General features: G+C 36.7%; 1 protein-coding gene across 4 annotated transcripts; it reads left to right on the top strand.

Moving 5' to 3' along the window:
- Positions 1–7,304: 7,304 nt before the first annotated feature.
- LOC109004093 (alpha,alpha-trehalose-phosphate synthase [UDP-forming] 5-like) lies at positions 7,305–12,844 on the top strand. 4 transcript variants are annotated; one of them, XM_035694045.1, is made up of 4 exons: positions 7,305–7,566; positions 8,374–10,387; positions 11,535–11,808; positions 12,141–12,844. In XM_035694045.1, the coding sequence occupies exons 2-4, from the start codon at positions 8,403–8,405 to the stop codon at positions 12,462–12,464; spliced, it is 2,583 nt and encodes an 860-aa protein (XP_035549938.1). In that variant the 5' UTR covers positions 7,305–7,566; positions 8,374–8,402; the 3' UTR covers positions 12,465–12,844. The 4 variants fall into 4 exon arrangements, with proteins under 4 accessions (XP_035549938.1, XP_035549937.1, XP_035549939.1 ...); XM_035694044.1 differs by having other exon boundaries at positions 8,330–10,387; XM_035694046.1 differs by lacking the exon at positions 7,305–7,566 and adding an exon at positions 7,611–7,877.
- The last annotated feature ends 1,681 nt before the right edge of the window (positions 12,845–14,525 follow it).

Raw genomic sequence — 14,525 nt, 5'->3', positions numbered from 1 at the left:
ACTATTGGAAAGTGTATAGATTCATGTCTACAAGATTGGGGTATTGACAATATCTTTACTGTTATAGTTGACAATGCTTCCTCAAATGATGTTGTCATCGAGTATTTGAGGAAGTTCGTAAGAGGTCATTTGTTGGAAGGGAAGTATATTCACATTAAGTGTTGTACCCATATTATGAACCTCATTGTGAATGATGAGCTAAAAGATTGTGATGATTCAATTACAAGAGTGCATAATGCGGTTCATACGACATCGTTTTGTCTATGGGGATTTTTTTAATATAATTATATATATATATATAATAGGGCTGGCCCCCTGTCCCCCACCTCTGCTGGGGGCTCGGATACGAGCATCTGCAGCGCGGATCCAGGTGCAGCAGGGCGAACTAGGCGGTGTAGCGGGGGGCACGGCCCTGCTGCCCACCCCTAGTCTGAATTTCCATACTCATCCACAATCTCCACCATGGCTGAACCAGCCCACTCCAACCCACCCAACCCACATCTCCATTTAATTCCCAGTCCCCTAGCCTTCCCTCCATGTCCCACTAGGCCCTCTTCCAACCCAACCAGCTCACCTAGACCAAACATGGCCCATTCTCCAGACAACCCATCATTCACACCAGACACATCCCATACTCTACAAAGCCTCACCCCACAGTCTCATGTGGATTCATCCGTTCGTCCCTCTTACTTACATGATGACACACCTGGGCCGGTCTCTTCCATGGGCTTTTCTACACTGGGCTCCATGGCTCCTTCTCCAGCCGCTCAGTGAACTCATCCTATGGTGACTCGAGGTATGAACAATATTTTTAAGTCGAAAAAATTGTTTCATGTTACTAAACATCCTATGCTAGTTTCTCTTGAGCCTAACAGCATTCGTGAGGCCCTTAAAAGTGCCGATTGGAGAAAAGTTATGAGTGTTGAGTTCAATGCCTAGGTGAAACATGGCACATGGGAATCGGTGCCTCCTACTGCACATATTCAGCCTGTGGGATGCAAATGGGTCTTCCGAATAAAAAGGTGTGCCGATGGTACTATTGATAAATATAAAGCCCATCTTATGGCTAAGGGCTTTCATCAACAGTTTGGTCTTGACTACACTGAGACTTTTTCTCCTATCATTATGCCCGCTACTATTCAGACATTTTTGTCACTAGCTATTTCTCATAATTGGTCTATCTGCCAACTTGATGTAAACAATGCCTTTTTACATGGCACAATCAGTGAAGATGTTTACATGCAACAACCAACAAGCTTTGTTGATGTTGATTGGCCCACTTATCTCTGCAAATTGAGACAATCTTTATATGGTCTCAAAGAGGCTCCACATGCTTGGTACCAAGCTAAAGTCGCAGCCTATTTTCTCTGAATTTTACTCAATCCCAAGCGGACCCTTAACTTTTCCTTTATCATCACGATGATCAAATTGTTTACTGTTTGGTGTACGTGGATGACTTAATTGTCACAGGCAACACCCCTTGCTACTGGACCAAATTATCAAGTCCTTGGGACAACAATTTAGCCTAAAGGACTTGGGCCAATTAAACTACTTCCTAGGAGTTGAAGTTGTCCATACCAATACTGGTATTTTCTTAAGTCAACATTGCTACATACATGATATCTTATCATGTTATAAACTCGAGGGTGCAAAACCAGTTCAAACTCCTATCTCCACAACCGAACCACTACGGCGTCATGATGGTTCTGCTGCTACAGATTCCTCCTTTTACCGTAGTGTCATCGGTGCTCTGCAATATCTGTCTCTCACTAGGCTGGACATCTCATTTCCACTGAATCGCTTGGCTCAATTCATGCACAAGCCAACTGAAAATTATTGGACCTTAGTAAAAAGACTCCTCTGGTACCTTAAAAGGACTCTATACCACGGCTTGCATATTCGTCGTTCTCCGCCTTTGGTGGTTACTGTTTACTCCGGTGCAGATTGTGTCGACAATGTGGACAATCGGACTTCCACCACTGCTTATGTCGTGTTCCTTGGTGCTAATTCTATTTCTTTTAGTACCCGTAAACAGCGAGTCATTGCTCGCTCCTCCATCGAAGTCGAGTACCGTGCATTGGCGGCCACTGCGTCTAAGCTTGGATGGTTATCTTCCTTGTTTTGTGAGCTCCGTCTGTCTTTTCCGCAACCACCCCGGATACTTTGCAATAATGTCGGGGCCACCCAGTTAAGCTTGAACCCCGCTCATCACTCTCAAATGAAGCATATTGCAATAAACTTACATTTTGTTCGGGATTATGTCGCAAAGGGCTTGCTGACTGTCAGTCACGTATCCTCGCATGATCAACTTGCTAATTTGATGACAAAAGCCCATCCTCGTTCTCGCTTTGGTTTATTGAGATCCAAGCTCGGCATCACTAATGGTGAGTCAATCTTGCGGGGACGTGTATGTGATATCTCACTCATCAAGCCACAATCGTAGCTACTAGAGAAGATCATGGCTCATGCATGATTCCAGCGTGATTATAGTCGGAGCCACAATTGTAGCTACCGGAGAAGATCATGGCTCATGCATGATTCCAGCGTGATTATAGTCCCGTGTCTACAGCTTGCTGTTATTCTATCTTCACTATGTTTCTTTGTTTATTACTTTTCTTGTTTATACATCAATACATGTATATCTATATGTAAAAGGCGACTGATTGTAAAATAGAAAAATAGAATGAAACAGTATCACATTAAGTGTTGTTTCTCTTATATGAACCATCCTCTACTTTGATCATAGAGAGGAAAAAAAAAACTAAACTAAACTGGGATCCAGGCTTAAACCCGGGACTTGGGTATTGTATTTGTATCCGTATCCATAATCGGATATAGATATCTAGTTATTGGATTGGGTAAAATTAATATCGAAAACTGCATCTGAAATCTGGTTACTCTGGTTCCGTAACGGGCATAGAAAAAATCCAACACAGATAAACAATATTAGACCAAAACCTTCCGAGAAGAGTTGCATGGTGCATATTTACAGAATTTGGAGTCGAAAGGGGTGAATAGGCAATCAAGGAAATAGTCAATAGGCCTAATATTTAATTTTAGGAATGCCATAATGCTCACTTAGATTGGCCTGCTATGGATTTAATTCCTGAATCCAATCCGTTATTCTGTTGTTAGAGATCCAAATCTACGATAGAGAAATAAATTAAAAAGAAGTTATATCATTCGACACCTTTTTGGGAGAAAAAGTGATAGAATTTGAATGAAATGGAAAACCTGAAAGTAAGAAATAGTAGTTTAAAAACAAATAAATAAACTTTTATAATTATTATATTCTCCTTCTTATATTTTGTCATTCTGATCATATTTATTAATATTGCATATTTTAAATAATTATCGATACGTTTGGATGTTGAATTGAATTGAGGTGAGTTGATAAAATATTATTAAAATATTATTATTTATTATTATTATTATTTTAGAATTTGAAAAAATTGAATTGTTTATTATATTTTGTATTGAGATTTAAAAAATTTATAATAATGAGTTGAGATGAATTGAGAATAGTTAAAGTTCCAAACGAAGCATTAAACAAACCACTTAAAACATATAATGTTAACATGCGTACTAGAATGATAAAATTTGAGTAATGCCGTGTGCATAGATTCTCTTGTACAGACTGTGCACGGGTTGATGTATCAAATATCACGTGGCACTATCATGTCATTCGATAAACGGTCAAATGTTTAATTGTTGATTGGTTAACACTGATGCGGCATAACACGCGGTGTTACCGCACCGGCATATTCCTAATTATAATTAATAAAATTTAAAATGAATAACAACATTTATATAAAACTTGAGCAAATCTTATAACCGGTCGGGTTGACCTCCACCAAAAAATAGCCTACCAAAAATTTGATGCCACGTAGGCTTTGTATTTACATTACAATGAAATTGCACCCTGAGAAAAAAACAATTCGCAGCCCATCCCAAACAACAAAAATGGAGTGGTGAGGAGCAGCTAAGAGTGAGGTGCAGCGAACTCCACTGGTCGTAGTACCGGCAGAGTGGACTGAGAGAGAAAAAGAGACAATGCTGAGAGAGATGCAGAGGCCTTAACTTAGCAAACCCAATATTCATACTTTAGGCTTCGTTTGGTTAGTTAAATACTCTCAATTCATCTCAATTCATCATTACAACTTTTTTAAATTTCAATACAAAATATAATAAACAATTCAACTTTTTTAAATCTCAAAATAATAATAATATTAAAAAATAATATGCTAACAATATTTTATCATCTCAACTCAACTCAACTCAACTCATTTCAACATCCAAACACAACCTATTAGACTTGCAAAAGAAATTACGAGACTAGCAAATTCCTGTATTTCTCCAGCTTCTCAGCAACCAAACATAATGATTATATCCAAACACCAAAAAAAATAGATATACTGCGGGAAAATCTAAGTCACAGAAGCTTAAACATAATTTTTTTCCTTAATATTTTCATAAACAGAAATTAGACACAAAAGAAAAAACATAAAATAACATTCAAAAAGTTGAATTCTGGACTGGACATAAGAAGAAATATACAGAGATTTTCACATACTTGTCAGAAACTAAAAATAAAAATTAAAAAAATATTCTCTGATCAAGAACTTTATGGATTCCTTGAAAATCTAAAAGTTGAAGGAGCTTAATGCCCTTTCTAGGGTGCCCTCTGCTTAAGGAGATTCCATAATTTTCCAATTTCCCATCTTTTCACTACCTAAACAACATCAACAATGTTCAAAGCTCTGCTTTCGGCACTCCGTCTTCGACTCCTGCATTCGGTACTCCGTCTTCAATAAGAGAGATTCGGGATGAGAGATGAAGACAAAATAAACCGGGAGAGAGAGGGGAACCAAAGGCCTTACCGGCAACACTATGAAGTCGACGGCATGCGGCAGGTTGTTGGTGCGATTGGCTGGGGTGGTCTATTGAAATGGGACAACGGGACGAAAAATTGTTTTATTGGCCTCACAATGGATTGGATATTTGAGTTTGTGGTAGTTAGGCAAGACAGTCATCGTATGCTCACAACCATATGCTCACTCACAAGAACCAGTTTGTCCACAACCGATTTAATGCTTATAAATTAATGGTTTCACAGCAATAATTGGTGGGATCCCCTCCCATCTCCATCTCCATCTCATCATGCATACCTAACAACAATTCAACTACAACAAATCGCCAAATCTTCAAGCCAGAAACTGCAAGTACTGCATTACCCAGCACATATATATGATCATTGCATCCCTTTCTAAAGTAAGAAAGATCATCATTTAAAAAAAAAAAACTTCTAAAAACATAAAGAGATTATATAAAAATAAACTCGTGGTTTCATAAAATTCATTAAATCTATTTTACAATAAAAAATAATTTTATTATTTGACGTGTCATATCAAGCCACATAAGTTTGTTGGCCATTATATGTGATCATTGCATTCCCATTCTAAAGTAAGAAAGATCATCATTTAAAAAAAAAAAAAATTCTATAGACATAAAGAGATTATATAAAAATAAATTCATAAATTAAAGTGACTTCATAGAATTTATTAGATCTATTTTATAATAAAAATAATTTTATTATCTGACGTATCACATCAAGCTACGTAAGTTTATTGGTCATTATATATGATCATTGCATTCCCATTCTAAAGTAAGAAATATGTCATTTTTCAAAATGCTCTACACCTACTTCCTCATCTGCACCGGACTGAAGTTGCACTGATCTTGTCCAAGCAATCATGTTGAGACATTTTGGTCTGATGATTGGGACCCTTCAGCAATTAGGTCACCTCAATAATTAAGATGGAACTTACATATAAGTTACTCCAGCTTCATTGTAAAGCTTGATTAACTGAGCTGCTTAGAGCAATAATGAGCTCTGCCACCATGGGTGGGATCTGTTTTAGTTGGATTGTAACTTCATGGATTCATTTGCCACTAAAATAAGCAGTAGCAATGATGGGTTTGATGAATTATTCCAGCCATTGCTGTGTTTGTGGGCTTTTTCCAGAAGGATGGCCCTCAGACTCTCAGTTTCGGCTTCCAAGTGGTAGATTCCTTTTTGTTCCATATTAGCTCCATCATTTGCATATACAAGAAACCCATCATTTTCAAGAATAAGAGAAGACTCTTGCTATGTTGGGTTAGTTATTTTAGTACCTATAATTATGGTCAGTGGCAGAATTAGAAATTTGTTGTAAGGAGGCGAGCAAAGTTAAAACTATAATAAAATATTTTTTATTCTATTTCTGAGTTAAAATAATCTGTAAGATTAAAAATAATTTTGTAGAAGGGACTAAGATAATTTTTTAGAGAGAGAGTTAACACAATATGAGATTAATATAATCCTATTAAATAAAAAAAATTAATATATATATTTTTTTAAACTTGGGGGGCATCGCTCCTGCCCCTTAATAGGTCCGCCACTGATTATGGTTAAAAGAAAAATTAAAATATTAATACTTTTTAATTGTTGTGAAATTGAGAAATGACCATAAAGAAATTTTACAAAAGTAAGTTTTTTTATTTTGAGGTACACAAAGTCACGCCTCATTGATGATATGCCAATTATTTATCTTATGAATGATTCTATTTGAAGGCTTATATACCACACATAATCTATGTGGCATAATTTTATTTAAAAAATAAATTTTAAAATTTAAATTTTACAAATCAAATTATACCGTGTGAATAATATGTGATGTAAAGATCTTCGAATATCACTACTATTATGATCTAATATATGTGATGTGGACGTATTATAAAAGTTTAAAGTCTAATAATAAAAGATATGTTGTAATTACGTACATAGTCTTCAGAATTACGGGTCATATAAAAGTAAACAACCTATATGACTCGCACTCCCATATTTTCATGCTCCTATTTGTGCGTGACTTTGTATTCCTTCTTTAGTATATAACAAGGAATTAGTAATGATGCATGTACATGACAATTTTAAAGTGGATCAAATGCTTGCAAGATGTTTGATAAAATAACGTCGATTTAACGTACTCCATCAAAATATATAATTTATTTTAATAAAATTATTTCTCTTAATATAATATATTAATAAAAATAATCATTATTTTATACCATGTAGATACTCGGCAGAGGCGGCCAGGAATTAAATACGAAGGACTAATAAAAAACTAACCGTAGTTAACACATTAATGTTGGAGTTTACTGTCTTCTGTTCCTCGTTCCATCAGCTATCAGCCATCGCTGACCCTCGGACACTTGAAAAAACACGCACGCAGTCACTCTCAGGCTGTGAGAGGAGGGAGGGAGAGAGTCAGGGAGAGAATCAAGTTCTTCTTTGAATAAAGAAATCCCACCCCACTTATTGTCGGATATTATATAGAAAAAAAAATCACAAATAAACTTTGTACAAACTGGAAGTAAAAGAAAGGCCCGCTAATGCCATCGTCATTTGTCACGAACGAGAGAGATAGAGAGAGAGATAGAGAGAGAGAGAGAGAGACAGGGAGGGAAAGAATCTTTCTTTTTTCTCTCAACCATCAACTCGGACGCACACTCTGTCTACCTTCGAGGGTAAGTTCATTGTCTTGTATACCACCAAAGCGCTTTATCTTTGCTGGTTCTTCTTTTACTTGTTGCTTGCCACTTTCTGCCACTTTTGCTCACTTTCCACTTGGTTTCAAGTATTGCTGCATCTTCTACCGCCTTGCGAAGTTGACTCTCTCTCCCCCCTATCCGTGTATAAAAACTTAGATTTTCATACATGGAGACTGACGTTGCTTATGCATTTGAAGATTTTGAGCTATTTTGGTCCCGTTTGCTGTGTGGCTAGACCATCTTAACATTGCTGTTTTTCCCGGATTGATTGTGATTGGACGGTGGAGGTAATTTTGCCCCACTTAGATGATTTATTTATTTGTCGGAAATAACTTTGGTAGTCCCAAATTTCTTTTGTTAATTCCAATATCTCCAGATTTCTTCTGTTGTTTACACAAATCTGTGTTCGGTGTCTGTTTAGTATGTATGTATTTGTTGAATAATTTCCATTTGAAACATTTAAAAGGTTTATTGCCCAAGGGCCTACTTTTGAGATTAAATATGTTTTTTTCGTTTGAATATTCATACACAATAGGGATTTTATGCCTGTTTGGGATTTCAAAATTCTGAATCATGGGAAGAATCTGAGAGGTTAAGTTGGTTTTTCCTTGAAATTATCTATATGCACTTGCTCGGGTAATCGGCGATTGGAGGATTTAGTATTTGATTTGCTTAGAGATTTGGAGAATTTCTGGTTTTTTTTGGTTATCTTTTGAAAGTGTCTTTTGTTTTTTTATAGAACTTGATTGTGAGGAATTAACGAAATTATCGTTGTCCTCCCAGTGGACTAAAAGTGCTTTGCCATCATCACCATGGTTTCGAGGTCTTATTCTAACTTATTGGATCTTGTGTCTGGTGGATCTCCAACTTTTGGTCGTGAGAGGAAGAGGCTCCCTCGGGTGGCAACCGTTGCGGGAGTGCTGTCTGAGCTAGATGATGAAAACAGCAATAGTGCTGGTTCTGATGCTCCCTCGTCTATCTCTCAGGATCGGATGATCATTGTGGGAAACCAGCTTCCACTTAGGGCACATCGAAGTGACAATGGACAGTGGAACTTTAGCTGGGATGATGATTCGCTTCTTTTACAACTTAAAGATGGCCTTGGAGAAGATATAGAAGTAATCTATATTGGCTGTCTTAAAGAAGAGATTGACCTGAGTGAGCAAGATGATGTAGCTCAAACTTTGCTCGAGACATACAAGTGTGTACCAGCATTCATCCCTCCCGATCTTTTTAGTAAATTCTATCATGGATTCTGTAAGCAACATTTGTGGCCTTTATTTCACTACATGCTTCCTCTATCGCCAGATCTTGGTGGTAGGTTTGATCGGTCCCTTTGGCAAGCTTATGTATCTGTGAACAAGATATTTGCAGATAAAGTAATGGAAGTGATCAGTCCTGAAGATGACTTTGTGTGGGTTCATGACTACCATTTGATGGTTTTGCCAACATTTTTGAGGAAGAGGTTCAATAGGGTAAAGCTTGGATTCTTCCTTCATAGCCCATTCCCTTCATCTGAGATCTACAGGACACTTCCTGTAAGAGATGAACTTCTGAGAGCTCTTTTAAACTCTGACCTCATTGGATTCCATACTTTTGATTATGCTAGGCACTTCCTCTCTTGTTGTGGTAGAATGCTTGGGCTTTCTTATCAATCTAAGCGTGGTTACATAGGGCTTGAATATTATGGTCGTACAGTAAGCATTAAAATTCTTCCTGTTGGGATTCATATAGGCCAGCTCCAATCTGTTTTGGATCTTCCTGAGACTGAATCTAAGGTTGCAGAGTTACGAGATCAGTTTAGGGGTCGTACGGTTTTGCTTGGGGTTGATGACATGGACATTTTTAAAGGAATCAGCTTGAAACTTTTGGCCATGGAACAATTGCTCACACAACATCCTGATAAGAGGGGTAAAGTTGTATTGGTTCAGATTGCAAATCCTGCAAGGGGCAGAGGTAAGGATGTGCAGGAGGTCCAATGTGAAACTACTGCTACAGTGAGCAGGATTAATGAGACATTTGGAAGGCAAGGATATAAGCCAGTGGTCTTGATTGATACTCCACTTCAGTTTTATGAAAGAATTGCTTATTACGTAATTGCAGAGTGTTGTCTTGTTACAGCAGTGAGGGATGGGATGAATCTTATTCCCTATGAATATATTATTTGCCGGCAAGGAAACGAGAAATTAGATGTGACCTTAGGGCTAAACACATTGACCCCAAAAAAGAGCATGCTGGTGGTATCTGAATTTGTCGGATGCTCCCCATCACTAAGTGGTGCAATTCGAGTTAATCCATGGAACATTGATTCTGTAGCCGAAGCTATGGAGTCAGCCCTAATAGTCTCTGAGGCTGAAAAACAGTTGAGGCATGAGAAGCACTATAGGTATGTCAGTACACATGATGTTGCGTACTGGGCACGCAGCTTTTTACAAGATCTTGAAAGGGCATGTAGGGATCATCTGAGGAGGAGGTGCTGGGGGATTGGTTTTGGTTTAGGGTTTCGAGTAATTGCTTTGGATCCAAATTTCAGAAAGCTCTCAGTTGATCATATCGTTTCAGCTTATAAGAGGACTAAGAGCCGAGCAATTCTTTTAGATTATGATGGTGCTATGATGCTGCCGGGTTCAATTTGTATCTCTGCCAATACTGAAGTTGTTGGAACCTTAAAAAGCTTGTGCAGAGACCCCAAAAATGTTGTCTTCATTGTTAGTGGGAAGGACAGAAAGACCCTAATGGAATGGTTTTCTTCTTGTGAAAAGCTTGGGATTGCAGCTGAGCATGGTTATTTTTTGAGGTATGCACTTTTTCCTTTTTTAAAAAGTGGATCTATGCGAAACTTGATGCTGCTGCTCCTCATACTTGAAGATGTGATTTTGATGATTTTTAACGTGGTTGACGTTTGTTTTTTCAATTAAATGAAGAGTCAAGGTATACTGTATCACAGTTTATTTGCCTATACTATGTCCTCAGCTTCATGCCGTATATTGGAAAATGCCAAGGAACTTGTAGGAATGATGAAAATTTGGATTTCAGAAAATGGATCAAGTGATAGTAGGGTATCATTTACATTTATTTTCTTGTATTACTCGAATTTGGATTTCAAAACATTGACCGTTAAGCATGTTTTCTTTATGGCTTATAGAGTCTTAAAATTTTATTCAGATATGGTTTAACACTCATCTGCATGCTGAAAACATTTAATGGTAGGGTCTTTAGCCTTACACCTGAAAAGGGCTTTTAGTGCTTTAAGTGAAGTACAAAACGAAACCAGACTAAATTTTATTTAATTTAATTATTTTCTAATTATGAGTTGATGGTCTGTGTCAAGTAGTAAATTATTACTGGCCAGCGCAATTGTTTTAGTTTTGGTGCAAAAGTACCAGATCTACCTTGGCTTTAGATATATGTTATATAATGTTGCATTACTCTGTTTTTTTGTGTGAGTGTGAGGATGTGGTTTTGCCTTTACTGCACTTCAAAGAAGAGTACGAGGATTTTGTTAATGAATAAAAAATTAGTTGTGTGTGTGACCCTTACGTGTTCATTTTATAAAAATGTGCTTCCATTTTGCTTATTAAAATTATGAAAGGATGATGGTTCTAACATCTACCCCAACATAACCTCACCTATTACCACTTATATAAAAAAAATAACCTCGCCTATTACCACCTGCACCAAAGTTCAAGGGTAAACAAAATTTATTGTTATCATGATATGTAGAGATCACATATCTTTTAAGAGGATTCTTCTGTTTTGATTATAGCTTTTATTCCATTTCTTTCACCGATTAAAAGTGCATTATCTGCAGCAATTATTGGTACTGAAATCTCCTATTATCAGGTGCAATTCTCTTTCCACAAGATTCTGGGAACAGAAACATATGCCAAATCCCCATATTTTTGTGTTATACGAGTTGATTTTTTTTTTTTTCCTTTTTTCAGGCCAAACCATGAGGTGGATTGGGAAACTTGTGTTTCAGTGCCAGATTTTGACTGGAAACAGATTGCTGAGCCAGTAATGCAATTATACACTGAAACTACTGATGGTTCTACCATAGAGACCAAAGAGAGTGCTCTTGTTTGGAATTACCAGTTTGCAGATCCAGATTTTGGCTCATGCCAGGCTAAGGAGCTTCTTGATCATCTGGAAAGTGTTCTTGCTAATGATCCGGTTTCAGTCAAGAGTGGCCAACATATAGTTGAGGTTAAACCTCAGGTTAGTGGTACAATTCTGATTTCCTCGAATCAATCTATAATTAGGTGTGCTGTGATCTACTAGCAGGAGAATTGGTTGGAATCAACTTCCATAGTTCTCAAAATAAGGAACGAGATTGGGATCTTTGGTGCTACTCATCCTAAAATACATTCACGTTTACCTGTGATGTGGGCGTGTTACATGAGTCTGAGTGTTAACCAAATAAAAACATGTTGCATTTGTACTGTCTCCGGTTTCTCGCCATAAAAATAAAAAAATAAAAAATAAAACTGATTATTACAAAGTGAGTCATATTCTCAAAACACTTCCCCTTGTCTTTGTACTCAATGCAGGGTGTAAATAAAGGCATTATAGCAGAATATCTCCTCTCAACAATGAGACAGAAGGGAATGCTTCCGGATTTTGTTCTCTGTATTGGGGATGACAGGTCGGATGAGGACATGTTTGAGGTGATAATGAGTGCAAGGGCATCTCTCTCCCCAGTTGCTGAAGTATTTGCTTGCACTGTCGGCCAGAAACCCAGCAAGGCCAAGTACTACCTGGAAGACACAACCGAGATTTTGAGAATGTTACAGGGCCTAGCCAGTGCTTCAGAGCAGGCTGCCAGAATTGCTCCCCAAGTTTCTCAGCGGGTGGTTATGTCAGATTGTAAATAGTCTTCTCTATAGGACCATATCACACTCGCTATGGGGTTCTCTTGTGCTAAATTTCTCAACCGGCATGATTTTTCTGGTTGAATATTGAGGTGTAGGTCTTACTTCTCTACCAGATTGCAAAATTGCAAGGAGTTCTTACTCAGTAGTTAACTGGTAACCTATGATTTGTTGGTGATGTCTAGATACTGTGATTTTTATATGTTGTTCTTTGTGATTCTTTTGCCGGTAAGTAGTAAACGTGCCATAGACTAGCAATTGAATATCCTTGGATCTCTCTGGGGTGTAGGCCAGAGCCTGTGCAAATAATTTCAACGGCTGAATCTGAGGAGCTAACAGATGATAAGGGTCAATATCTTAAGATATCTGCATTTGCTCTCAAACTTCACCCATCTCATACTTCTATCATTGTGGGATCTTATTTCAGTAATGTGTTTGAATGTGGAAAAAAAGGCTTGCAAATAATTTTTATTATTTTTTGGTCTGCAGTCATAAGTTTGCCAAATATCTTGGGGAAAAATAAATCAAATAAAATTATGTATAAAATAAAAATATAGAATAATTGTCGAGTTGACCAAACTTAAAAAAAATTATGTTTGATTGAGTTTTTTTTTTTTTTCAAATGACTTGTGCAGAATTTGCGCGTTCTGGACTTTGTACAAATCGTTTTCATGGTTGGTTTGATTTATCAATAATAAAATTTACAAATAGTATTTTTCAAAAATCATAATATGAAATTTAGACATACATATATATATATATATATTTATGGGAAATAGACTGCATTTATTTATGAAAACAAAGTTATAACTGTGACCGATATATATAAGGAAAAATCTAGATTACAAACCAACTACTTACGGTTGGGGTTCTACCAGTACACAAATTTGTTTTGTGACTGGTATGGTCTTAACTTCTAAAACTCTCTACAGACAAACCGTCTTCACTCTGCCTAAAGCAGAGATTTCAAATCTCACCCTCCAGAAGAGGATATGACTTTCACTTTATGAACAAAATGTCCAATAAATTATTTCTATTTCATTATTAACTTAAAACAAAGGAAATAACAAAAAATGTAAATGATACATGAGAAAATAGCGAAAGTACAGCGGGTAGTCGAGTCTGAAGAAACCAATGACCCTGGTTTAGAAATGCTACGTGTGGCGGCAGTAGAGCTCCTCTTGTGGTGGCGCGTGAATGTCACGCGCACACTTCAGACCGCGCGAGTGGCTACTCTGTTTGACGAGATTCTTTGCCCGTTTAAATGATCGATGCATTGGGAAACTTACGGTGGGGCGTGTGGTGGTTGTTGGGCTCTAGAGAACAACATATCGACATGTTGCCCTACTTTGAAAGATAGACACACAAAAATAAAAAAGAATAAAAGAAAAAAACTAGAGAGAAAAGAGATGAGGGATGAGGAGCCGAAACTCCAAACCCCCTCCTCTAGTCTGGGTTTTTTGAGGGGTGCTACTCTAGAGAGAAAAGGGAGAGAGTGAGAGCTGTGCTAGAGTTTCCTGCTCAGATGGGTTCCAAATTCTAGACATACATGCATTTAAACATTAAAACATAAGGATAAAAATGAAAAGATAATTGTTACGAATTTCAATAATACAAAGATTATATAAAAATAATTTCATAAATTTAAGTAATTTTATGTAATTTGTTAAATTTATTTTAAAATAAAAATAATTTTATAATCTGACGATTCACATTAAATTATATTAATTTATATAATTATTTTTATATGATTTTTTTGTGTTTAATGTATTTCTCAAATGAAAAATCACGTATTAATTACACGGTGACGTTGTGTAAACAAGGAAGAATAAGGGTGGTTACCAAACTCATCTCAACTCATCATTACAATTTTTTCAAATCTCAATACAAAATATAATAAAGAATTCAACTTTTTCAAATCTCAAAATAATAATAATATTAAAAAATAATATTCTAACAATATTTTATCATCTCATCTCATCTCAACTCAATTCAACTCAACTCACTTCAACATCCAAACACAACCTAAATCATAAATTAATTAAGCATTCCTCCAATAAATCT

The sequence above is a fragment of the Juglans regia genome, chromosome 9, assembly GCF_001411555.2.
Source record: "Juglans regia cultivar Chandler chromosome 9, Walnut 2.0, whole genome shotgun sequence".
Lineage (NCBI taxonomy): Eukaryota > Viridiplantae > Streptophyta > Magnoliopsida > Fagales > Juglandaceae > Juglans > Juglans regia.
This window is presented reverse-complemented; position numbering and strand designations above follow the sequence as displayed.